This window comes from Pipistrellus kuhlii, unplaced genomic scaffold (assembly GCF_014108245.1).
Source record: "Pipistrellus kuhlii isolate mPipKuh1 unplaced genomic scaffold, mPipKuh1.p scaffold_m20_p_9, whole genome shotgun sequence".
In the NCBI taxonomy this organism is placed as follows: Eukaryota; Metazoa; Chordata; class Mammalia; order Chiroptera; family Vespertilionidae; genus Pipistrellus; species Pipistrellus kuhlii.
In genome coordinates, this window is record NW_023425595.1 from 63,434,196 (window position 1) to 63,460,501 (window position 26,306).

The 26,306-nt window shown below is 40.0% G+C and overlaps 1 protein-coding gene and 1 long non-coding RNA gene across 9 annotated transcripts; both read left to right on the forward strand.

Moving 5' to 3' along the window:
- PPP2R1B (protein phosphatase 2 scaffold subunit Abeta) lies at positions 1 to 25,643 on the forward strand. Of its 8 annotated transcripts, none has more exons than XR_004986232.2 (16): positions 1 to 158; positions 1,184 to 1,274; positions 1,654 to 1,754; positions 5,842 to 5,907; positions 6,086 to 6,318; positions 6,597 to 6,744; positions 10,883 to 11,038; positions 11,250 to 11,364; positions 11,758 to 11,828; positions 12,164 to 12,298; positions 13,285 to 13,458; positions 16,883 to 16,943; positions 20,622 to 20,776; positions 21,115 to 21,257; positions 22,843 to 22,954; positions 23,343 to 25,643. XR_004986232.2 is itself a non-coding variant. In XM_036427732.2 (16 exons), exons 1-16 carry the CDS (start codon positions 45 to 47, stop codon positions 23,357 to 23,359), a joined length of 1,872 nt encoding a protein of 623 aa, XP_036283625.1. In that variant the 5' UTR covers positions 1 to 44; the 3' UTR covers positions 23,360 to 25,643. The 8 variants fall into 8 exon arrangements, 7 of the variants coding, with proteins under 7 accessions (XP_036283625.1, XP_045433357.1, XP_036283627.1 ...); XM_036427732.2 differs by having other exon boundaries at positions 22,863 to 22,954; XM_045577401.1 differs by lacking the exon at positions 22,843 to 22,954.
- On the forward strand, positions 17,977 to 19,285 carry LOC118713304. Its single transcript, XR_004986233.2, has 3 exons — positions 17,977 to 18,219; positions 18,542 to 18,543; positions 18,632 to 19,285. It is a non-coding gene; the product is annotated as an uncharacterized LOC118713304 (long non-coding RNA).
- Positions 25,644 to 26,306: the final 663 nt, after the last annotated feature.

Consider the following 26,306-nt stretch of genomic DNA (forward strand, 5'->3'; position numbering starts at 1 on the left):
TGGGCGCGGGGCGGGCGGTGGTGAGCAGGCTGAGGAGAAAGAACATGGCGGGTGCGGCTGGGCCTGGGACCGGCTCGGGGGCAGCGGGCGGAGATGGAGACGACTCGCTGTACCCGATCGCGGTTTTAATCGATGAGCTCCGTAACGAGGACGTGCAGGTATTGGAGTTAGGCCCGGGAGAGGAGGCGGGCTCGGCCGGGCGCGCGGGTAGGGAAGGGGGAAGGCCGGCGGTGAAGGCGGGGGGGGGGGGGGGGGCCGGGATTCAAAGAGCTGGACTCAAGCAGAAACTTGAGGGGGAGGAAGGGGAAGACCCTGAGGACCTCCCCCCGACCCCCCGGGGGCCGCCCCGGCACCCCTCCTCCGGACCCCCTGAGGCGCAGGCCCGCGTCCCACCGGGCGGTTGTGGGAGAACCGGCTTCCCGCCGGGGCGCCCCTTCCGGGCGGTGCGGAGGGCGCGCCGCGCGCCGCGGGCCGGGGTCTGGAGGCGGAGCGGGCGGGCGGGGGCGCCGGGCGGCGGGGCGCCGGGGAGGCTGCGGGATGCCCAGGGCCCTTTGAGGTGCGGTGGTCGGTGCCTTCCTCCGAGCTGGGAAACTGGCCCGGCTTGTTGGGTAGGACGCGGGCGGCATGGCCACGGCCTGGCGGAGCCGGTGTGGCAGCCCTGGTGGAACGCTCCTTGGAGAGGCCGCGTCGCCTGCTTCCCCACTGTCCGAGCTCCCTCTCTATTTAAAAACAAACAAACATTTTTATTGATTTCAGAGAGGAAGGGAGAGGGAGGAGAGAGAGACAAACATCAATGATGTGAGAATCACCCACCGGCTGCCTCCTGCACGCCCCCCACTGGGAACTGAGCCCGCAGCCCCAGCATGTGCCCTTGACCAGAATCGAACCCGAGACCCTTCACTCCGCAAGCCTCCGCTCTGTCCACCGAGCCAGACCAGCCAGGGCCCGAGCTCTCTTTTTAATTTTATCTCACGCCCTGGGTATCGCGTCCTCTTTCATTCATTTCTCCTAAGAAATCTTCCTTTGGCTAATGAAGCCATGTCGCATTGCTCCTGAGTTTCCTCAGAATAAAATCTAAATGGAAGGCTTTCCTCCTCCTTACCGGTATGCCATTATCTCACCAGTTTGCAACTTTAGCCTTTTGCTTCTTTAGTTTGTTTTCTTTTCACTTTGTTTTTTAAAGCTCCGCCTCAACAGCATTAAGAAGTTATCAACCATTGCCCTGGCGCTTGGAGTAGAAAGGACGCGAACCGAGCTGCTGCCTTTCCTCACAGGTCTGTGAATTTTTGCTTAAAGAAAGGCACAGGCATTACCATTTTCCAGTTGCTTTCAAAACTGGGTGTTTTAGAATTTGTTAGTCTTGGTATTGAGCACTAAGTTGAGCCTGTCACTTTTGTGCAAAAGAAACAGGATGGCTGCACATATTCAGGCATTAACTGTTTACCTAATAGGAGAGTAATTGATATGGGATTATGAGTTTCTAATTCTGTAAAACAGATCCAGGAAGACTCTGGATGGAGAAGGAAGAAACCACCGTTAGGCCAGTGACAGGACCATCTATTTACATATTGAGTCTATTCTGAGTTTTGTTTGCGGGTTCAGCTCTGGGCTGGCTGGCCTTGGTGATGACTACCGGGTTGTTGTCATTTTCAGACACAATTTATGATGAAGATGAGGTGCTGTTAGCTCTTGCTGAGCAGCTGGGAAATTTCACCGGCCTGGTGGGAGGACCTGACTTTGCCCACTGCTTGCTGGTGAGTATATTCTGCCTACCCTCCTTTTAGGACTTTGCAGTATAAATGGTTCATTGTTTGGTGATTGGCACACTGCAGCGTTTTTTATGCAGATCTGATGGTTAGTCCACAGTGTTAGCTGTGGAGAGAACAAATATTGTAGGCACTTTGGATTCAATGGACCCAACCCATTCTTAATTTTCTGACTATGCATATAAGAACTTCTTCTTCTTTTCTCGTCTGCCTCTGTAGACTTAATTTGTTAGTTTAGAATTTGGGAGGATTGTTTGTTTCTACTTAGGTTCCTCATACCCCCACCCCCCATTCCTGAAGTTGGAAATCTTAATTCTCATCTAGCAATATCATGATCTTGGAAACATTTATATATCTATATTAGCTTTCTGTCTTTGATGATAAGCATAACTTTTACTTCAGACTTTCTTTGTGAATTTGAAGAGTTCAGTTTAATTTAGTTGGCAGTTACTAAGAGCCTACTATATCAGCACTGAAGTCATAGTGTTGATGTTAAAGAAGACTCGTGTGAATGGAATGAGGTCTCTGTCCTTATGTATCAACAAATAATTACTGCACAGTGTTAGATGGAAAAATAGAAGCCCATAGAAGGTACCCAAGTAATGGAGAATAGGAAGATATTATTAATCCAGAGTGATAAGGGAAAAACTTAGTAGGTGATGTCTGAAGTTGATTTTGAAGGATGTTAGGAATTCCACAGTTGGACAAGATAGGGATATATGCTTAAAAGCTGAAGTGCTGTCTCTACGATGCTGACTCTTGTGATTCCTGTTTCTACCTCCAACTTTTCCATGGAATTCCATGTATATGTGTATACATATAAATATATGTATATATGTAGACATATGTATAGATAAATATATGGGTATATGTGTGTGTGTATATATTTGTCTCCAAATCTACCTGTGATTTTTCTACTTGGATATCAAACAGGCATTTCAAATTTAACATGTCTAAGACGGAACTGGGTTCTGTCTCTTTCATGAGGTTGTCCCATCTCAGTAAATGGCATCACCATCTATCCAGTTGCACAAGCCAATCCTAAAAGGCATTCTTGATTCTTCTTTCCCTCATTTTCCAAATTTAATTCATTAGTAACTCTTGTAGATTCTCTATATATTTCAAATCATTACACTTTTTTCTATTCCCACTACTACTTAGCTCATTTTTCCTCTAGTCTTTTCAGATCACATGATTTTTCCTCTAGATTACTTCCTAACTAGTTGCCATCTATTCTTGCCTCCCACCCACCCTTACTTGTCTCTCTTCACCCTGAAGATGGATCACTCACTGCTATGGCTCTTAGACTATCCATAGTCCTGTCATAGCTTTACCTCAGCTTACAAATCCTTGCCTTAAGACTGTTGCCATGGGTGTTCTTTCTAATATAATGTTCTTTTGAGCTTCCTGTGACTGGCTCCCTGTCATTCAGATACCAACTTCAATGTGTTACCCTGTTTCCCTGTAAATAAGACAGTGTCTTATATTAATTTTTGCTCCCAAAGATGTGCTAGGTCTTATTTTCAGGGGATGTCTTATTTTTTCATGAAGAAGAATACGGTACACAGTTATTGTTAAAGGAAATTTATTACCTGTATATGGTACGGTAGTACGGTAGTTGTCAACACAAACCAGACAAACTGTGAATCCTACAGTATCAAGAATTTACTCATTTATTCAATGACAATCATGTCATCATCTTCTGGAACATCATCATAACAATTCAATTCCTGAATTTCCTGGTGAATTTCTTGTGACTCCATTTCTTTCAGAATCAGTGGACCAAATCTCTCATGTTTAGCCTAGGGGGGCCTTATTTTCGGGGGGATGCCTTATATTTCACTCAGAAGGAAACCTGTAAGTAGGTGTTATTTTCGGAGGATGTCTTATTTTCGGGGAAACACGGTACTAACAGAGACATTTCCTGACCACCTAACCTGAACTGCCTCGTCTTCTCTTACCATCCTATTCTACTTTTTTCCAGAGTATTCATTATTTTCTTGATTAGTTGTTGTCTTCCTCCATTAGAATATAAACTCTACTTGAGCAAGGAACCTGTCTTCCTATTTCTTCTCTATCCTCAATGCTATAATCCTATGTAATAAAAGGCTAATATGCAAATCGTCCAAATAGTAGAACAAGTGGTTGCTGTGATGCACACTGACCACCAGGGGGCAGACACTCAATGCAGGAGCTGCTCCCTGGTGGTCAGTGCATTCCCATAGTGATGAGTACTGCTCAGCCAGAAGCTGGGCTCATCACTGGAGAGGACAGTGTCTGTGGTGGGAGCCTCTCCTGCCTCCTTGGCAGCAGTAAGGATGTCTGACTGCCAGCTTCTAGTGGGCCATCAGTTGGAAATCCCCTGAGGGCTTCTGGATTGTGAGAGGGCACAGGCCGGGCTGAGAGACTACCTCCTACCCCCTCCAGTGCACGAATTTTGTGCACCAGGCCTCTAGTATAATAATAATTTTTTATTGAAAGATCTTGGCATTTCAATCAAGAGGCAACTCATATGCAGTTCTGAGGAACTTGGCCTTATCCTGTAGTAGTGACAGAGTTTATATAATGATATTGCACGAGAGAAGGTCAGAAGGCATGGCCAGATCATGAAAGACCTTCACAAGTAAGAAAGCAGTTATCTTTTCAAAGTGTTTCCAAAGTCCTCTTATGAAAACTGGGTACTTTCTTCTTCTTCTTCTTCCTCCTCCTCCTCCTCCTCCTTCTCTTCTTCTTCTTTTGTTTAAGGAAACCTTTGTTTTTGTTTTAAATATATTTTTATTGATTTTAGAGAGGAAGAGAGAAATCTCAGTGATGAGAGGGAGTCATTGATTGGCTGCCTCCTGCACATTGGATCGAGCCAGCAACCCAGGCATGTGCCCCTGATGGGAATCGAACCTGGGACCCTTCAGTTCACAGGAGGATGCTCTATCCATTGAGTCAAACTGGTTAGGGCGAAACTCTTGTTTTTAATATATATTTTTATTGACTTCTCAGAAGAAGGGATAAGGGGAGAGAGAGGAACATCAATGATGAGAAAGAATCATTGATCAGCTGCCTTCTTCACCCCCCCACTGTAGATTGAGCCCACAGCCTGGGCATGTGTCCTGATTGGGAATCAAACTGTGACCTCTTGGTCTGTATATTGATGGTTAATCATTGAGCCACACTGGCTAGGCAAAAGCTGAGTACTTTCTTCCTTTGTGTTTCAAACAATTTTTGAAATGGATTTTTAAGTAGACATGCTTCTTTCTTTTGGCTTACTATAATTGTTTCAATCTTTAAAAAGTTTTGATTGATTTTTAAAGAGGGGGAAGGGAGAGGGATGTAGAGATAGAAACAGCAATCTGCTGCTTCCTGCACGCCCCCTACTGGATATCGAGCCCACAACCGGGGCATGTGCCTTGATCAGGAATCAAACAGGTGACCTCTTAGTTCATGGGTTGACCCTCAACCACTGAGCCACCCCAGCTGGGTATAATTGTTTTAATCTTTTGGTCAGTTCTAAGTATGGTTTTTGTAGAAATGACCAGATTCAGGTCATGGCATATGCTGAATGTAACTGACCAAATACAAACCCAAAAAGGATGAAGTTTAAGGAACTGACTGCTTTCACTTCTCACTGGATGGTGTCACTTATGGATCTTACACCAGAGCAGTCCCTTTAATCTTTTTGTTTCTAAGCTGCAAGCAAGGATTACTGCCATCTCTGTCCTCTATTTATAAAAATTACTGTAACATGTCTGGCTCATGGAAAGATGCTGTATGTATTCTGAAAAAAAGTGATTTGTACTCAGCCTTCTATAGATTGGGTAAGTTGTGTGGAGTTAGTGGACATGGGTTGCTTACATCTCAGGAATGGTAGAATAATACTCAAAGGCAGAGGGCTCATGGCCTGATGAGATGTCATCATGTTGTTATGGCGCCCAGTGTTGGTCATGTTTTTGCACTCCTTTTGGATAAATATGCATTATCCTGTCTGAATTTGGCTATGTGTCTTTTAAACCTTTCAGATATTTGATTCAGCTCACAGTAATATTAATATTGTGGCAAGTCTCTTCCACTGTGTCATTTGTAGACACCATCTGGGATTTGCCATCTGGGACATGAGATCTTGGCTGTCCTACAGAAGTCGTGTCTTCAGGTTGGACACGCCATATGTTATCACTGTGTGAACTGAAAGTAGCCATTTGGTGTGATGTAGCTAACATTCTGGTTACATGTACCACCTCCCTTCAGTCACTTTAAAAGGTGATAATCTGCTTCTAACCTGATTCAGTAAGTGTTTTTTTCTCTCTGGTTTTCCTCTTTGGTCTCTTCAGCCTCCTTTGGAAAGTCTGGCAACGGTGGAAGAGACTGTGGTACGAGACAAGGCTGTGGAGTCCCTGAGGCAGATCTCCCAGGAGCATACTCCTCTTGCTCTGGAAGCTCATTTTGTTCCTCTGGTGAAACGCCTAGCGAGTGGGGACTGGTTCACGTCTCGCACATCTGCGTGTGGTTTGTTCAGCGTTTGCTATCCCAGGGCTTCAAATGCTGTCAAAGCAGAAATTAGACAGTAAGATATGGCATTTTAAAAATTATTTGGGGTTATTGGGACAATTTACACAGTACCCTCTTAGCACTGAGTGGCTGATATCAGGATAATAATATTGTCCAGTTGAATATACCAGTGTTTTACCTTTGTTTCTGCCATGAGTAGAAGCCTAATCACAGTGCTTGTAAAAGAAAACCTCTAAAAATACCGTGCTGTGTTTGTGTTGTTGGTGGGGAGGGAGCATTTAATCAATGGTTATTTGATAGGAAGTATCACCTTCATTATTTTATTTGTTCCAGGCACTTCCGTTCCTTGTGCTCAGATGATACACCAATGGTACGACGTGCTGCTGCTTCCAAATTGGGCGAATTTGCAAAAGTTTTAGAATTAGATAGTGTGAAAAGTGAAATTGTTCCATTGTTTACTAATCTAGCTTCAGATGAACAGGTAAGTTAACTCAGTGTTTTCGGTACACATATATGCTTCTCTCTAATATTTTAAGAATTTCTTTGGGGAGTTTGGTTCTCATTTTAGGATTCTTTCTGCAAAATTAATACTTAATTCTGGCCTTGGTAGTTTAATATGACTCATTTCATTGTCTTTATGTTTCTTTCTTAATCAGACCATGATTTTCTCTTACATTGGCAGTTGTTATAAAAGGGGGAAGTCAGGAAATGGGACCCATAATTAGGAAGATCAAAGCTGCATTAAGATCAATACCTTTGTGCATTGAAGGCTGGATTGTGATGGGAGGGTAACGTTTCCTGGAATTTGTGACTTTCAGATACACAAGCACAGTATGTGTTAGGAAAGCCATTTGTCCCTTTGCATCCTCTCCTTTGCATCCTCTGTGTGAGTGTATAGGGTGATCTCACGTAATAGCAGTTTTAAATCCAAGGATCTAGATTTCTTTAGTGTAGAAATAGCAACGATAATAAAAACAGCAAGCACCTAAATGCAGTACTTCATCTTCCTTGGCCTCTTTAAAGTGGTTTATGTAAATTAATTCATTTTTTCACAACCCCATGGGGTAGATCACCCATTTTACATTTTAGGAAACAGAGGCACAGAAAATAGAAGTAACTTGTTCAAGTTGCCTCGTTAGTGGTGGTGGAGCTGGGATTGGCATCTAAGCAGTTCGTGGCCTTCACAGTGAGGCTGCACTGCCTCTCTGTGTGGTGCTCCAGAGGCTCAGACACCAGAGTTTGTGGACTAGAGCGACTCCTTTGGGGTTTTTAATTTGCCTGGCGTCTGCCTGGAATCACTTTCCATGAACAGGGCCAAGAGCATCAGGCACATGCTGATGCTCTAAATTTAAAGATAAATTTTACTTCCAAACAATTTTTTAAAATTATTAAAATAACATGAAAAAAATCAGTACAAAGTATACAGCTTAAGTGAATTATTATAAGTCATCTTGTAACTGTCATCTATGAAACACAACAGAATTTTGACAGCCACCACCCCAGAAGCCCTCTGTGGCCTCCCAAACACAACACCTCCTTCACTCCCCACTTGTCACTGCCCACCCCCTAACACTAACACTTTGTCTTGACTCTTATGGTAGTTAACTACTCCCTTCTCTTTGCACTTTTATCACTCAAACATTATAACTTAAAACATTGTCCAACAGATCTGTAATGTAAACTCCCTGTTTTAAGCTTTTTATAGCCACATTTTATAAAGTAAAAAAAACAGGTGAAAATAATGGTAATGATGTATTTAACTCAATATACCCCAAATAATTATTATCACTAGCCACTTTTCAGGTGTAGAGAGTGGTTACCACATTGAACAGCTCACATTTAGAATCCTCATTTGGAATTTTGGTGATTACATTTCCTATGGTATAATTTAACATTTTCTTTGTCCTCTATATTTCCTGCAAAATGGTAGTTGAATCTTGAGGGTGGGAGGAGGGAACGATAGTTTGCAAGCTTTTTCTGTAAAGGACAAGGTAGTAAATACAGGGGTGGGTGAAAGTACAATAGATATACAGTGGCAGTGTGACATTCTTTTGAGTGATTGAAGCTATTATAATAATGTGTTTTTCTATATTTGCCCATTCCCACCCCTGTAATTTAGGCTTTGTGGGCCAGACAGTCTGTGGTAACTACTCAGCTCTGAAGGAAAATAGGTGATAAACAAATAAATAAGCAAAATATCAGTGATAAATGCTATGATGAAAATGTAAAGAAGGATGATACAACTGGAAGTGATTATAGGACATTTCTCTAGACTGGCTAGTCAGAGGAGGACTGTGAAGAGGTGACATAAACCAAGACAAGAAAAATGCCAGCCATGACCTTTCCTGAGCTGACACATGTGGATAGTGGTCCTACGCTGGAACCTAGTGGGTGAAAGGGACTCTGGTAAAAGATGAGGTTGTAGAAGATAAGCAGGGGTCTGGTCACGGGCCTTTAGGCCGGGATGTGTAGAGTTCGGGTTTTCTTTACTAGGTGCAATGAGAATGCACCTAGATTTTAAGCAGGTGTGACGATGTAATTGAGGCTTCTGGGTGGAAACTAAATTATAAGGTTTAGTTTACAGTTCTGGGGGGTAGGGAGGGGGAGGTGGGGTGAAAATAGAAACAGGAAGACCAGTTAGGAGACTTGTCTATACTCCAGTCAAGACTGGTGAACTAGGGAGCTATAGTGAAGATGGAGAGAACCTGGAGGTAGAGTTAGTAGAACTATAATTGGGTTGAGTGAGGGAAGAGGCATCAGGAAGATCTTGATTTTTGGATTGAGCAACTGGGTTGGTGGTGGTGTCATTGTTGAGGTGGAGAAAATTCTGGGGAGGAGCAGGTTTGGGAGAAAATCAGTTCTGAAAGAGAAGTAACAAGTATTTATTGATATATTTTCCTATAGATGATTTCTGCCTTTTTTAGCTTGTTCATTTGGGTAGAGAAGTGTCTTGGGCACATAGTAAGATTTTGTTGATCTGCAATTTAAAAAATTTGTAATATTTTGGGAAGTTGGAGTCACTCATGTATATGTGTGTACATATATATATATATACATATACGTATGACATATATGTATTATATAAAATATGTAGTTATTATAAAGGGCTTGTCCTGTTTCTCCTGGGCACTTCTGTTTACATATTATCAGTTTCTTAGTATTCCCAAATCTGTGGTGTCAGTCCCTAATTTCTTATTGCTTTGTTCAGTTTTATATTTCCACTTGCTCAAAGGACATATAGGTATCACATTGACATTTGGCACTTTACATTTGGAAAGCTCAGTTCATTAATTCCTTATCATTCTAATTTTTTCATTTTGTGTTTTCTCAGACTTGGCTACCTCAAAGTTATTTTGTCCTTGGTTCTCAACATTTAAATCCAATTTTTAAAATTACTCTTTGTTTTTCTATGTATTTCTTTCCAAGTCATCATCTTATACCTAAATTCCTATTACTGCCACTTCGAACTGAGTACAGGCTGCCCAATCTGAAAGTAGTGTTCCTGTGAAACCTTTTGTAAGCCAAAGTGGTAAAGCAAAAAGCAGTTACCTTAGGGATACATCTTGCTAATAATAGGTGCACAAATTAAATAAAAATAAAGCCCAGGCACACAGACACAGTTCAAAGCGGTGGCATCTGGATGCTGAGATGCTGGGTGTAGCTCCGGGAAGGAGCACTGCGGGGCCGCTGCTGGAGGCGTGCTGCCTCTAATGGCTCCTGCACAACAAATGCTGAATGCTGGTTTCGCTTTTCACCTTTTTTTGTAAAAGCAGATTTCTTTCAGGTAGGGAAACCTGTGTTAATCTGGGTTTTTCATAAAAGCAAAGTTGCAGAATGAACTTTTGAAAAGAGGGGGTACCTGAATTTTGAAAACAGCTTCCCAGTGACTCCCTTATTATTCTCTTCCTCTGTCCTGATCTGTTATAAACTTGTATAAGCATAGTTTTCATTTTTTCTCTCAACTTCTTATTAGGAGTGAGGCTTTGAAGATATCATTAAGATGTTCTTTTTTTTTTTTTTTACTTTACATTTTTACTTCATTTTTAAAAAAATATATTTTATTGATTTTTCACAGAGAGGAAGGGAGAGAGATAGAGAGTCAGAAACATCGATGAGAGAGAGTCATCGGTCAGCTGCCTCTTGCACACCCCCCACTAGGGATATGCCCACAACCAAGGCACATGCCCTTGACCGGAATCGAACCCGGGACCCTTCAGTCCGTAGGCTGACGCTTTATCCACTGAGCCAAACCGGTTTCGGCTTTACTTCATTTTTTAAAAGAAAACCTCTGCACTGGCCAATGTAATTATTTTGCTGTTCATTCACAGAATAAGTTCTACCTTTGTGGCTTTTACATACTCTTCTAGGCAGAGAACAGCTATTTCCAGACTCAGAGACATGAAGCTGCATGTAGTGTAGTTCAGCAGTCGCCAACCTTTCGGACCTCATGGACTACCACTGGTCCTCGCCCCCGGTTGGTGACAACTGTTGTAGTTTGTTTGCTTCTGTGTATTTTTTTGAAACAAAACAAAACAAAAAAAAAACTCAGCACAACCCCACACCATATACCTTGGCTGTCAGTAAATATTGTCTAACAGAAATAAATTTTACTCCTTTAGGATTCAGTGCGCCTCCTAGCTGTGGAAGCTTGTGTTAGTATTGCCCAGTTACTGTCTCAGGATGACCTTGAGGTTTTGGTGATGCCTACACTTCGACAAGCTGCAGAAGATAAATCTTGGCGAGTTCGCTATATGGTAGCTGACAAATTTTCAGAGGTAAAATTATTGCACTGGTATTTTCTTTAAGTACTAAAGAAAAACACACACACACACACACCAAGAAACCCACAAGTTTGCTGTGGTACCAAAAGTCTCTGAACCAGAAGTGTTTGTGGCAAAAGTGAATACCTAAAGTTGTGCTGTTTTGTGTTGTTCATATTAATTATTTTGTTAGATTGCAATTAATCCTGTACCTATTATTTTATAGCTCCAGAAAGCTGTGGGTCCCAAAATCACCCAAAATGACCTCATTCCCGCCTTTCAGAACCTACTTAAAGACTGTGAAGCTGAAGTCCGAGCAGCTGCTGCCCACAAAGTGAAAGGTTAGGGAGTTCAGTTTCTGTTGCAGGATGGCTTGTTTATTTTGGTGCATTTTTTATGTCAGTGAATTTTGTATGATTTTTGTTCTAGAATATGTTTCCAAATAAATAGAGATGATTTTATTGTATAGAAATGTTACATTATCATATAAGTAAAAACTAAACAGCCATTTTATCTTATTTCTATTTTTTTTTAAATGGTTTTCACGTTGTATTAGTGCAATACACAGTGCCATCTAGATTGACAAAAATGTGTATTTAGAACAAACTTCTTAGAGATTGCTTAAACATATGATTTAATTTAACTTGAAACTTGATAAAACTGGCTAAATTTCTTCATTTGGCTCCTTGTAAATGTTTCTATATAAGCATTTTTTTCCTGTTTATCTCTTTTAGAACTTTGTGAGAACTTGCCCAGTGAAGGTAGAGAGACCATAATTATGAATCAAGTTCTGCCCTATATAAAGGTAAGCCTAACTTCAGCTTACTTTTAGCTTTACTCTGCCTTATGTGAAGGCAAACCTTACTTCTTTTTTGTGTGTTTGCCTTAAAGCTCTTTTGAGTTTAAAGGTGGACAAGGGATGAATGGAATAGGTATGTTAATGTGTAACATTATTTTTCACTTATTAGTAGTGTGTTGTAGTTGAAAATTGCTCGTTGGCACAGAGGTTTGTGTTATCTGACAGTTGATCAGTGAATCTATTGAAATAGTGCTGTCTTTTTAAATTCTTTGGGAAATAGTATGGAAGTTTCTGTTGTCTTGCAAAAAAGAAAGGCTTTTAATTTTTTTATTTTATTTTAGGAATTAGTATCTGATACAAATCAACATGTCAAATCGGCTCTAGCTTCCGTAATTATGGGATTATCTACTATTTTGGGCAAAGACAATACCATTGAACATCTTCTACCTCTTTTTTTAGCTCAGTTAAAGGATGAGGTGAGTCCGGCTATAAATTCTATCGCTTGGTAGACAGTGATTTGATTTGGTTTTGGTTTGAGGTTTTACTAAAATAGAACCTAAAACAGGGATAATGTGATTTTAAAAAGTAACTTATTTTAAACTAGTGACAGTCCTTGTGTTTGAGTATGGGTTGCAAGTTCCCCAGAAAATGGGCACTAAAAGCCTTTGATATAGACTTAAAAATATTTCCTCATTCCTGCTGAGAGGCTCTGGTTTCTTCTCTTCAAACTTAATAAATCTTTGTTTAAAAAGTATCTTTTATTTAAATATAATACCAACATTATACTGGTAGCTAACATTTATTGAATAGAACTATATGCCAGTCATGATCATAAATGCTTTGGGATGTATTATTACATGTAATCCTCACAGCAGTCTTAGAGTTAGGTCTTCTTATCCCCATTTTACAGATGAGGCTGAGACACAGAGAGATAAAATAGCTCACCCAAAGTCTTGGCAGATATGGGATTTGAATGCATATAATTTGATTTCAGAGCCTATGCTATAAACTTTTCTTTTTCTTATTGATTTCAGAGAGGAAGGGAAAGGGGGGAAAAGAGATAGAAGAATCAGTGATGAACAAGAATCACTGATTGGCTGCCTCCTGCACACCCACTACTGGGGATTGAGCTCGCAACCTGGGCATGTGTTCTTGACTGGAATCGAAACTGGGACCCTTTAATCTGTAGGCTGATGCTCTATCCACTGAGCCAGGCCACCTAAGGCCATCTTATAGACTTTATTAAGAGTTATGGTTAAGAATAGTCACAATTATATGCTATGAGTTATTTGTGTACTCAGTATTTAAATATTTCTTCCAAGACTATTTACTTTACCTGAGTCATTACTTTCTTATTTTAAAACTTTAGTTAGCAGTTTTTACTTCATCATGAACAACAGGAAAATATTGGGCAGAGAACTTGATTTTTATATGTGCTCTTTTGGGGCTTATGTACTTGCAGTGTCCTGAAGTTCGTTTGAATATCATCTCCAATTTGGATTGTGTAAATGAAGTGATTGGAATCCGTCAGCTCTCTCAGTCTCTTCTTCCTGCCATCGTGGAACTGGCTGAAGATGCCAAGTGGAGGGTCCGACTGGCCATCATTGAGTATATGCCTCTGCTGGCAGGCCAGCTGGTGAGTGTGTGCTTCATGAAGTGAAGGATAGTGTCACATAGTTGAACAGATTTACCATGCCAACTAGGAGGTCCCAATAATTTGTATGATTATGTTCATTTAGACACATCTAAGTATGGTAGGTCCTAGTTGCTTATATATGGCTTTTATTTTCATTAGTGCATTAACTTCTAACAAAAAGGAATTACAGAGATATATTTTACCTCACCACCGTCTAAAAGCCAAACCATAAAAACATACAATGTTTCTTGGAATGTAACAGATTTTGTGTTATTTAATGTCTCTGTGATTTAAGGAGTATTTAACAGAGGAAAAGGGAGTATTGTTTCAAGATAAGTTAGCTTTGATTTTCACTCAGAGCAGCTTCCCTGTTATACTAAGCAAAATGAACCTGGCTACTGCTTTATTTTTTTTTTCTGGCTACTTTTTTTTGCATTCTGGTTAAAAGGGAGTTGAGGAATCAGCTGGGTTTTATGGCCACATCCTTTCCTTTCTGTTTTCATAGATGCCTTAGATAGTTCTAAGTGAGATATACCATTGGTAGCATTTATTACAATGTATTGTGACTGTCTGTCAAAAACTAGTTGGGGGAAAAAACTCAAGACCTATCGTCTGCCCTAATTATTAGAGGAGTTACATTAAATATGTTTAATGTTACATTAAATATGAAAGCAAAATTTTTAAATAATAAAAAATACTGCTATTTAATATCCCTGAAAAAAAAAAAAAAAGAATTAGTTGGGGAAATAGACAGGTGATCTTTTTTAGGGTAAGGACAGTGTTTAATGTTTGATTGCCAGTGCCTGGCATTAATCAGGCTCTTGGTATTTGTTGAGTGTTGGATAAGTGAATACCTGAATATTTTTTGAGAAAGCTCAAAATATGTCAGTTTACAGCTAACATTACTGTACTTTGTTTCTCTTCTCTCACCCCCACTTCCATTCCTTTCAGATCACAGCGTATGGGATCTATTTTTTTACTTTCTTGGACCACGGAACTTATATTGCTAGTTTTGGTATATTTAAATGCATCTTGTGATTATCTGTGTCATCACATGTTTTATAAAATTTGAAGTGTCCCACTCTTCAAATTGGATCTAAAAAATATCACTATATACCTCAAAGGGTCAAGCAAGTCATCTTGTCACTTTTTTCCCCGTCACTCCCAAGCACTGAGGGCCATCCTTTGTGCTTCACTGGTGACTGTCATGGGTCACCTCTCCAGAATGGAAAGCAGCAGTGGCCAACTGGTTAGCTTAAGGCTGAAACAACTGTCCAGAGAGAGAGAATTTTAGTACTATTCTATATTTTTAAAAAATCTCTATTCCTCTTAGATCTGGGAGGTCAGCAAAGGTTGGCAGCTCTACAGAGGAGTATGGAAGCAAGCAGGTGGTGACTTTGGCTGAGTCATACCTTTTGGACAGGGCTGACACACATTGGTCATGAACTGTTTGTTAATGCAACTTCAATTTCTTGTTCATATATATTTTATCTTTTTTTTTTTATCTATATCAGGTAGTCAATTTGTAAAATACTTTCAAGACATTACATATGGCCTGGCTTATGGACCATGCTGAATAAATGTAAAGTTAAACGATAAAAATTAAGAAATAAAAGTTAAGATTCAAGAGCTTTGGCTAAGTAGCTGGGTTGGAGCATTGTCCTGATATGTCAGGATTGTGGGTTCAATCCCCAGTCAGGGCACATTCCAAGGGTCAACCAATGAATACATAGATTGTGCAACAGCAGATTGATGTTTCTCTCTTTCACCCCTCCCTCTCTCTCTTCCTCCCTCCCCATCTTTCGTGTGCCTTTCCTCCTTCCCTCTCCTCCGCTTCTACGTTGTAAAATCAATTGAATTTTTTTAAAGAAAAATCTATAATCTGAAATGAAAAAAGTCTTTGAGAGTTGACATGATGTTTTAAGTATATGCTAAAACCTATTCATTATCTATTATTATAAAGCATTTTAAGTTATTAAATAACTTTTCAGAGCACTGAAACTTTATGATACATCTCTTTATTTAAAATATATAATTACTGTTCAGGAACTTCTTAGATCCAAAGAAACATGTAGATCTCAAAAGGGAGACTCTAGGAAAGCACTGTGTCACAACATTCTCCTGCATGGTACAGATTTCCCACAGTAACAGGGCTGTGTAAATCAGCTCTAGGAGCTTGTCCCCACCTGTGCTGGAGTGGCCAAATGTTGACAGGAAGAGCTAAACTGGGAGAGTCAGGATGGTTCCATCTGTGACTCTTTGCTAGGTCACCTGCAGTGTTACGCCTGCTTTATTCTCCCTCTGCTTCCTCCCATCAATGTAGAAATATTCTATTTAAGTGGAAATATCTCTATTTCTTGATAGCAGTTTCTTCATCCTTAATGATTTATTATAATCTTAACCAAAAAGGGAAAATTTTTGAGAATTACTAATATTACTAGATGTAATAAGGGGGGTGGTCCCTCAGCCTAGCTTGCCCCCTCTCATAGTCTGGGATCCCTCGGGGCAGGAGGCGACTCAGCGATCAGGAGAAGGTGATGTCCCATCACACCTCTGCTGCTGCCACTGTCAGCAGTGCAAGCCTTGGCCAGCCCTGGCTTCCTGAGCCTTGGGTGGCCCTGGGCTGATGGGCTGAGGGGACTGGGGGACTTAAGACAGGTGCGTGGAGTGGCCTTGTCACGTGCCTGCTTGCCCCAGTGGGGCTGAGGGGACTAAGCACCGCCACACTGAGGGTGTGGCAGGCAATTAACATTCTTTCCTTATTGGCTGTGGGTGCCACAGCATGAAGGTCAATTAGCATATTTCCTTTTTAGTACAGATTGATAGTTAAAAAATACTCATGAGGATATAAAGTACAGTAAAGGAAATATAGTCAGTAATACTGTAATGACAATGTGTGTGCTAGTGGGTACTGGAAATATCAGGGGAACACTTTGTAAAGCATATGATTATCTAACCACTATGCTGTTCACTTAAAATTAATACAAGTTTATATCGAATGAATGTAAACTGTAATTGAAAAAATTTTAATTAAAATATAAAGAAAAATATATATTATTGACAGATATTTTATTGGATAATTCCTTTTTACAAATCTAGATAATGCTTGGCAGACTGTCCATATTGCTTTCTTTCTACTCATTTGTAGTATTGTATCTGGCTCCTGAACATCCCATTCTCTTCCACTTAGCAGGGTCTGGGCCATCTCACTTATGCTTTCTTTGTTTTTTATTTCTATCCAATAAAATAGATTTACAGTTTGTAAATCAAATTCCATGGTAATTGTTTTCTGGCTGGCTCATGCATTCAGCTTATTTGGAAACAAGTGGTTTTTAGCTTTTAGTTCATTTTGTTGTTATAAATAGATTATCTTGATTTCTAAACTTTGTTAGATGTGTATTAATGGAATCTTCTGTACCCACAGGGTGTGGAATTCTTTGATGAAAAGCTTAATTCTTTATGTATGGCCTGGCTTGTGGACCATGGTAAGTTAAAAACAGGTTGTTATGGAGTGTTCATGTCTTTGCATATATCCCATTTTTATATATTTCTTTTTTAGAAAGGATTACTAATCTGATTGCCTTCCTAGTGTAGTGATGAAGAAATACTGTGATTAAAGTCCAGTTAGCTTCCTCTGAAACACAAGTTTGATGTTTCTGTTTTCTACTATTTTTTTGTTTTAAATTTTTATTTTTCCATGAATAATCTCTTTGCTCTGTTTCTTACTCAGTTACATTATTTTCAAACTCTTTACACACATATATACTCACTTTTTTTTTTTTAAATCCTTACTTGATAATTTTCCATTGATTTTTTTTTTTTTTTTTTTTAATGGTGCCAACACCCAGGGTCAGGGAGTCAGAGATTTTATTTTATTTTATTTTATTGATTTTGTACAGAGAGGAAGGGAGAGAAATAGAAAGCTAGAAACATCGATGAGAGAGAGTCATCAATCAGCTGCCTCTTGCACACCCCCTACTGGGGATATGCCCGCAACCAAGGTACATGCCTTTGACCGGAATCGAATCCGGGTCCCTTCAGTCCCCAAGCCGACGCTCTATCCATTGAGCCAAACCGGTCTCGGCGGAGTCAGAGATTTTAAATTATTTTATTATTTATCTGTTTGATTTTCACCATCATTTTTTTATTTTTTATTTTTTTTATTTTATTGATTTTTCACAGAGAGGAAGAGAGAGAGATAGAGAGTTAGAAACATCGATGAGAGAGAATCATCGATCAGCTGCCTCTTGCACACCCTCCACCGGGGATGTGCCCGCAACCAAGGTACATGCCCTTGCCCGGAATCGAACCCGGGACCTTTCAGTCCGCAGGCCGACGCTCTATCCACTGAGCCAAACCGGTCCCGGCTCACCATCATTTTTTAATCCTTATTCATGGATATTTTTCCATTGATTTTTAAAGAGAGTGGAAGAGAGAGGGAAAGGCAGAAATATCGATATGAGAGAAACATCGATAGGTTGCCTCCTGCACTCACCCTGGAGCCTGCAACTGAGGTATGTACCCTTGACTGGAATTGAATTGGGACCATTCAGTCCGCAGTCCGGCGCTCTGTCCACTGAGCCAAACCGGCTAGGGCTACATATACTCACTTCTCTCTTAATTTGAGATCTTCTGCTTGACCTTGCTGTCTGGGTTGGACAGAGACTGGAATTAGATGAAAGTCCTCTGGGGAAGAAACGGCTGTGTGGCTTGTTTGAGTGACACAGAAAAGGAGCTGTACAGTGGCACAGTAAAGCATTCGTCTGGGAGAGTGAGATGGCAGCTGTGCCTAAAGACTGAGGGCCCAGAATTCTGGTATTGGTGAAAGACAACTTTACCGTCTGCATGCTGGGCTGTGGCTGCCACCATGCCAAGAGAGGGTGAGCTGTGAGCCCAGGGCAAGGTCAGATGGGATAGCATTTAGCAAATAGGTTTTTCAGCACTTCTCTTTGCATTTATAACAATTCACAGAATCCTTTTCTTTGAAGCTATATCACAAATGATAACTGGTACAGCTGCTTATCAAAATATATGATACTGTTGATGTTATATATTAAAACTTTTTTTTATGTCAGTTTGTTAGCAGTTGACTTTTTGACAGTCTCAGGTTCACGTGTCTATTCTTGTCTGCCAGGAAGTGGTGGGTGGGAAGGGTGCCCTCTGTACCAGTAAGGTCCAGTGCCAGGCATCTTCAGTATAGTCTGAGACCTGTTCAGACGGGGGCCACGGGGGAGGTCATGACATCATCCTATGAGCTTCACTTCCATGTTTTGGTGCATATAGTAGGCATTGTGTTCCACAGCATCTTATGCATACTTTATGGCCTGCGTGTATCTTTGTTCTTTGGTGCTTGTGGTATTTGGGATGATAGGAATATTTGTGTCTGCTTGTACATGTAGGTGGTTTTGTTAAGGGCATATTTGGATCATATGGGAGGTCATATGGCTAAGAGTGTGAAGAGGAGGGTTATGAAAAATATGCAAGTCTCATAAAGGCTTATATATGGAAGTAATTTCAGTGTTCTCAAACTAGATTTTGAGGGCTTTTAATTTTTCTTATATTTTAAACTTACCTTTCTGTGGCCTAATTTTTTTCTTTTTAAATGAATTTTAATATGTGAGTCACAGGAAAGAAATTCCTCTTTTTAGAATAAAAGTGTTTATGCTATTTCTGAATCATATTTAACATTAGTGAGACTGACATGTCCCAGAAGATTCTGTACTTAATTACTCCTTCCTTTAAAAAAAATATATTTTTATTGATTTCAGAGAGGAAGAAAGGGAAGGAAGGAAGGAAGGAGGGAGGAAAAAGAGAGAGAGAGAGAGAAAGAAAGAAACATCAGCCCTACCAGGTTTGGCTCAGTGGATAGAGGTCAGCCTGCAGATTGAAGGGTCCCAGGTTCGATTCCGGTAAGGGGGTATGTACCTTGGTCGTGGTCACATTCCCAGTAGGGGATATGCAGGAGGCAGCTGATTGATATTTCTCTCTCATCAATGTTTCTAACTCTATTCCTCTCCCTTCCTCTCTGTAAAAAAAAAATCAATAAAATATATTTAAAAAAAAGAGAGAGAGAAACATCGATCAGTTGCCTCCTTTATGTGCTCCAAACAGGGATCGAACCCACAACTTGGTTATGTGCTCTGACCGGGAATCTAAGCCGCCCACCTTTTGATGCATAGGACTACACTTCAACAAACTGAGTCACCTGGCCTGGGCTTGTAGGGAATTATTAAGTGTTAAAGCAGGTACATTTATTCACAGGAGATATTTAAGATTTCTCTACATAAACATAAGGGAAAACGGGCGTGAAGTCTATAAGTTTTTATTTGCTGTTGTGTAGATGACCACAGCGGCCTCTAACCTACCTCCTCGCTGTCTTTCTCCCTTTAGCTTTCTTGCCCCTATTGGAGTAATCTTGCTAAAGTCCCACACTAGTCACCAGGTGACAACTTTGCTTTAAAAACCCATCTTTTTTCTTTTTTATAACATCTAAATGTACCTTTCAAGATGTTCTGTGTTTTTGGTCTTATAACTCTTCAGCCTCATTTTGCCCAGTTTTCAATTATCTCCTTTGTGTCCTGGTAAATTATTATTATTATTATTATTATTATTATTTTATTTATTTATTTATTTTTTTTTACCATTTTCAGGAATTGCCATCTCTTCTCTTTACTTACACAAATCCTCTCTAATCTTTGAGGCCTAATACATAGCCTTTTTAGACCTTCCTGTTCTCTCTTCTCAACTGCTACACAAAATCTCATGATTTTTACTACACAATTTCACACTTTATTATAATCATTCTTATGCTATGTGACTACTTGGAGTATGGTAGCTTTTGTTTTTCTAAGTGTATGATCTTGAGGAGAGGTATATGTATTTTTCCTGTAACACATAGTATATATAGGCACTGACATTTGTTAATGAATTAGTGATGCCTGTTATGAGCTCCCACCTCCTTTTTCCTTGGACATATCACACATTTCGAAACTGATGAAACCAAATGAGTGTATTTGTGAGTAGTAGCTGAGCACATGCCACTGCAGCATGGCTGACCTTGGAGTGTGTGTGCGCAGAATCTCGCTTTTGGCTCACCTTCCTGATGATGTAAGGAAACTAGGTTGTGCTGCCCTGTGAACAGCATTTGTTTTTCCCTCCTGCAGTATATGCCATTCGCGAAGCTGCCACCAACAACCTCATGAAACTAGTTCAGAAGTTTGGTACAGAGTGGGCCCAGAATACCATCGTTCCCAAAGTGTTAGTAATGGCAAACGATCCTAATTATTTGCATAGAATGACCACCTTATTCTGCATTAATGTAAGTATTACACAGCTGTTATTGCTAAACTCATTTGTTAAAGCAGTTATTCCACATTGTGTTCCTGAATTCTGACTATATAGTCTTCTATTTGGAATGTATTTCTTTGGATAATTAAGAGTTGAGAGAAAAAAAGGTCAACTTTCAATTCATGTTAAAATCTGTAGGAGTAACAGATTGTGAATTCTGCTCTAATGCTGGGTTTTTTTGAATTCTACTTTATATCCCTGATTTAGTGTTCACTAGAAACATTTTCCTGTTGGTCAGTTAGTATTTTACTAAGTATTAATTTTTCTCCTTAGGTTTGGGGATAGTTTACAAATAAAAGTGTTTTCTAGGTACTGTCTGAAGCCTGTGGTCAGGAAATAACCACTAAGCAGATGCTGCCCATCGTATTGAAAATGGCAGGAGACCAAGTGGCGAATGTCCGTTTCAATGTGGCCAAATCTCTACAGAAAATTGGACCAATTCTAGATACTGAGTAAGATTTTATTATTATTCTTATTTTAAAAGTAGATTAAAATTTTTACATGATAGTGGGGAGTAATGGCTAAAAATAAATTCGGTGATTTTCACTTTACCTAAGGTGTGGGTTTGTTTAAAGAAAATAATAAAATAACCATTTTTGCAGGCGTCCACTCATATATGTGGAGATCACTGTCTAAAGCTATTTCTGCTGAGAACTTTATTTATTTTAATTTCTTTATTAAGGTATCACATATTTGTCCTCAACCCACCATTCCCATCCCCCACCCCTCCCCATGCATGCCTCCACCCTTGACCACTGTTTAGGCTCATATGTGTGCACACAAATCCTTTGGTTGATCTCTCCCTTTATCCCTCCCCTCCCCTCCCCTCCCTCTGAGGTCCAACAGTCTGATCCATGCCTCCTTGTCTCTGGGTCTGTTCTTGTTCATCAGACTATGTTGTTCATCATTTCCCCTAGATGAGTGAGATCATGTGCTACTAGAAATATATTTATATGAACTGAAAATGAGACAAGCAATAATGGTTATGCTGAAAGGCAAATGAATCAGTCTGTAATGAGTTTCTTTCTGGGCCAACAGTTCTTTTGAGACCCAATTTCAATGTCAAACAGTTCCTTATGTGTACATGTTAGCAATGACATTTCAGTTCTGGATGGTGGACAAATGGAGGTAATGCAGGTCCACCCCTCTCTGGTTTGGTCCTGAGTAACCTGCAGTGATGCAGAGCTGCTGTCTGCTAGTATGGCAAGGCGAAGTCAGCGTCTTCCACCTCTGGACTGCTTCTCTTTGTCTTCATGGCTGGAGTAGTCCTGTCAATTCCTCTCTCTTGCCAGAATCCACAAGGTCTCAGAGTTGCTTTCTGAAAATATACATATTCTCGACCAAAACTTAATAAATTAATATTTTCTATAAATTTTACTTGGGATCCTTTTTTATTTTTTGTCCAAATGATTTTCCTCTCGCTTGTTTTGACACCATGTGTGTTTTTCATGGGTGTCTTGCAGTTAGCATTATAATTAATTTTCTAAAGTACAAATTTTCTAGATGTAATTTACTTACAGGATATTTTTCTTTACATGATACTCTTTTACTATCCCCCCACCTTTTTTTTTTTTTTTTGTTTTTTTTAATATTAGGAGGCTTTTGAAAAAATTTGATAGCTTTTAAATTTTAATTTTTTGCACTACTGCTTTAGGTAACTTTAGATACAATGTAGTACTTGTCAAACTTATAGGTATTTTAAAATATTTTTGTATTTTAAACTTTAAAAATTGCCTTTGGGCCCTAGCTGCTTTGGCTCAGTGGATAGAGCATCAATCTATAAACCAAAGGGTCCCGGGTTTAATTCCAGTCAAGGGCATGCACTTCCGTTGCAGGGTCCTCCCTGACCCAGGCCTTGGTTGAGGCACATGCAGGAAGCAACCAATTGATGCGTTTCTCTCACATTGATGTTTCTCTTTGTCTTTCCCTCTCTAAAAATCAATAGAAAAAATATCCTTGGGTGAGGATTTAAAAAATTGCCTTCGAGCATTTATACCATAAAACATTTTTTCTGACCTAGAAGACTGCCTTTCACAGACAATACTGTTGGATTTCAGTGCTTTGCAGGAGGAAGTTAAACCGGTGCTGCAGAAGTTAGGCCAAGATGAAGATATGGATGTCAAATACTTCGCACAGGAAGCTATAAGTGGTATGTCCTTCTGTTGTCTGCCTCGCAGCTTTTGCTTTGGTTGACTGGTTGATGGTGTAAGTGACGTTAAGTAGGCAAGGCGATAAGCATGTGGGAGACGGGAGGGTGTTGAGTGCCTGGAATGCTTATTCCCTTCGTGGATATAAAGGCCGTTCCTCAGTCCCATCTGGGGGTGGGTAGGAATGTGGTTTTCACTAGTAAGAATAGTTTGTTTGGATTTTAATAAATTTTTAAAGTTTAACTTTAATTAGCCTGACAGAGTAGAGAAACTGACCACTGTGAGAAGTTCATAGTCTGCTGTTGGGTCACTGTGGTCGTGCTCAGTAGTCACATAGGCAGTTCATGAACTTTCTGTGCCACTAACTTGATTCTGTTTGGAATTTTCTAGTGCTGGCGTTGGCATGATGAGGAACAGGAGGGAAAGGACTTTACTAACTTCTTAACACAGATTTCTAGTCAATGTGTTAACTGGTGGAGAAAAAAATGGAAAACCTTCAAGACCTCATCCAAGCAAATGGCAACGGCTTCCAAGAAATCAAATTTCAGTGACTTGATTCTTTCTAAAGATGAAAAGGGATTGTTTGTAAAACAATCTTTTGTCTTCCTTGTTGGGATAATTATACACCATTCTTTTTGTTTGTGACCAGTTCCTGACACTCGGTACACTCGTTTCTTGATTGTCTCCAGGGATTTATTGGGCTCCTGCACCCTCGCCATCCCATCAGGCCCGGCCACTCAACCATCTGACCAGGGCTGGCTGGGTTCGAACCCAGACATGCAATGGAGTGATTCTCTTGGCGTCTACTTACATCTGCATGTTTGTCCAGCATTCCACAGTTAAATGTACATGGTTTAGAATAACATGTTATAAACCCTCTGTTTGGGAGACACATCTAGATTTAACTAGTGAAAGCCACATTTTCCTGGATAATGATGGTCCGCGTCAGTGTCTTACACGAAAGGGGAATGTGGAAGCTCAGAGTTCGTGTGGTGTTTGTTTTGGTTTTTCCTTGCCTTATTTTAACTGTAATCATGTCACTCAGAAACCTGATGTGCAGATAGATGTGTTGCCACTAATGTGTGATGTTAAAACTTACCTGAATTTCCACAGCTTATACCACTGTGTTCAAAATACTTCTCTCTCTCCTGCTGAGAAACTTAAAGTTTAGTGCCTCCAAATAAGCAGTAGTTCTACCGTGTCGTCGTAGGGTTGCAGTTTTGAAATGCTAATGGGAAAAGGAATGACTGGTATAATACTGGGAGGACTTCCTGCACTTAACCTCATTCTGCTTCCAGCTAGAATTAACATCTGGTCCTTGCTATGGCTTTCCAAATTAAATTTCATTACTACTTTTTTGGTATGGATGATGCTGGAATAATCATTTGAAAAACTTTGTTTTTCTGCTTTTAAAGTAAAACCTCATTAATTTTTCCTAGAACTTAAGGTAACTAGTTAAGCTAAAGGAAGGGTTTCCTGGAGCAAATTAATAGTTTGTAAGGTAGTCTGTTGGATCTGAACTAAAACTATTTTGAAACTCTCTCTAAAAAATACCCTTTTAGTATACCGATTACTTATCACTTTTCAATTACATTAAAATACTTTTCATGAGGATTTTTATGAACCCCCACTTTTTTTGAATACATTTAATTTACTCTTTATCCCTGAAATATATATGTTTGTATTTCATGGAGAATTTAAGTATATTCCATATAAATTTATTTACATTGTCACCTATTCAGACTCACCTTGTCCCTGATGAATGCTAATGAGGTTTTATTGTAGTTTATTTTTCTCAGTGCATCTTGCTAGGTAGTTTGCTTGTTCGATTTTGGTTTTGGAATTATTTCTTTTATTCACAACCTCTTCTAAACCCAGTGCATCCTATTTTGAGTTTTGAAAACCAAATTTGAGCGAATTACTTTCAAGTTTGTCTTATCATAGAAAAACAGAACATTTTGAATCAGAAATTGCCTGCATTTAAAATTGTCAAATTACCTTATAGTAACTTTCTATTTTATTACTTTTTGGGCTAAGAATTAAATATTTTTCCTAAGCAAAAATCTTTTATACAGTCTCATTTTATATCTTAAACTATTATGTTGTGAACATTTTAATTTTAGTTTCATGGTTCTTTTTGTTATTATTAACTGTAGGTTATGTTTATTCTTCACTGAATTTCATTTTTCAGAGGCTGTTGTCTTCATTCTTGAAACAAATTTGTAAAACTGTTGTTTTATTCTCTGGTTGGGAATACTGGTTGGTTGGAAATGTCCCTGGTTTGGGATAGACTTTTAAATGCCCTGTGTGCCCCGGGGAGTTCTGTGCAGTGACCTCCCCTGGGCTACAGCACAGGGGAGCCCTTGGCCTTTTCAGACGGGGTCAGGGAGCTCAGAGGGCCCGGCCTTTCAGATACCTTCTCAGGGGCTTCACTGTGTCTTTCTGACTTAATCGGTAGGCAATCCCTTTTGTTATTGCTCAAAGTCGTCTTTTTTTTTTTTTTTTTTTTTTTTTTTTTTTTTTTGCTAACTTGGTCATTTTCTCCACAGGTTATCTTGCTTTCACTATGATGTAAGCTCCAGGAGCTCAGAAAGGGCAGGGATTTTTGTCTGCTGTATCGCCAGCACCCCGATCAGTATCTGGTCTACATAGTAGGTACTCAATAAAGATGTGTTCAGTGAATTTTTAAAATCTGTCCTCTAATGTGTTGTATTTGTGGAACAAATCATCACAGGTACCAGACTGCATCTCATTCTCCCATTGGCAAATGAACAGGCCTTACTGCTCTTAAAGAAGCTAGCTTTCTGTGACCCTTCTCCAGTCCCCTGTCTTAGGCAGCAGTTCCATTTGGACGGGTGCAGTCGCCTCCAACATTGTAATTTTTTCATCCCAGGCAGTTCATGTCAGTTGTTTGGTCCATTAGGAAAGGGAAGTAGAGACAAACATACAAACCTACATAGATAAAAATATCTCCTCAAACAATGGAATTGACTACAGTGTTTCTCCCGTTTGTGTGGGTTCACTCCTCACAGATTGGAGAGACCAAACCTTACTCTGTGCTGCCGAGTGCGCGTGAACCTGAAGATGTGAGGTGGTCATGAGAATAAGCTGGTTCATGTGTGGGTTCTGACAAGGCCTTGCTGACATAGCCCTCAGCTCATGGAACGACCACTGCTTGACCACTGTGATGCATGGCCTTGGGGTCTTTGCTGGACAACTTGTCCTGATTCAAAGTAGGCAGCACTGTAACCTGAGCTGTCAGGCCTTCCGGATAGAGCACAGAGCTCCAGGGGAAGAGAATGTCCCTGGCCCCGCCATCAGCTGTGGGAATGCTCTCCAGGCATTTGTGGCCGC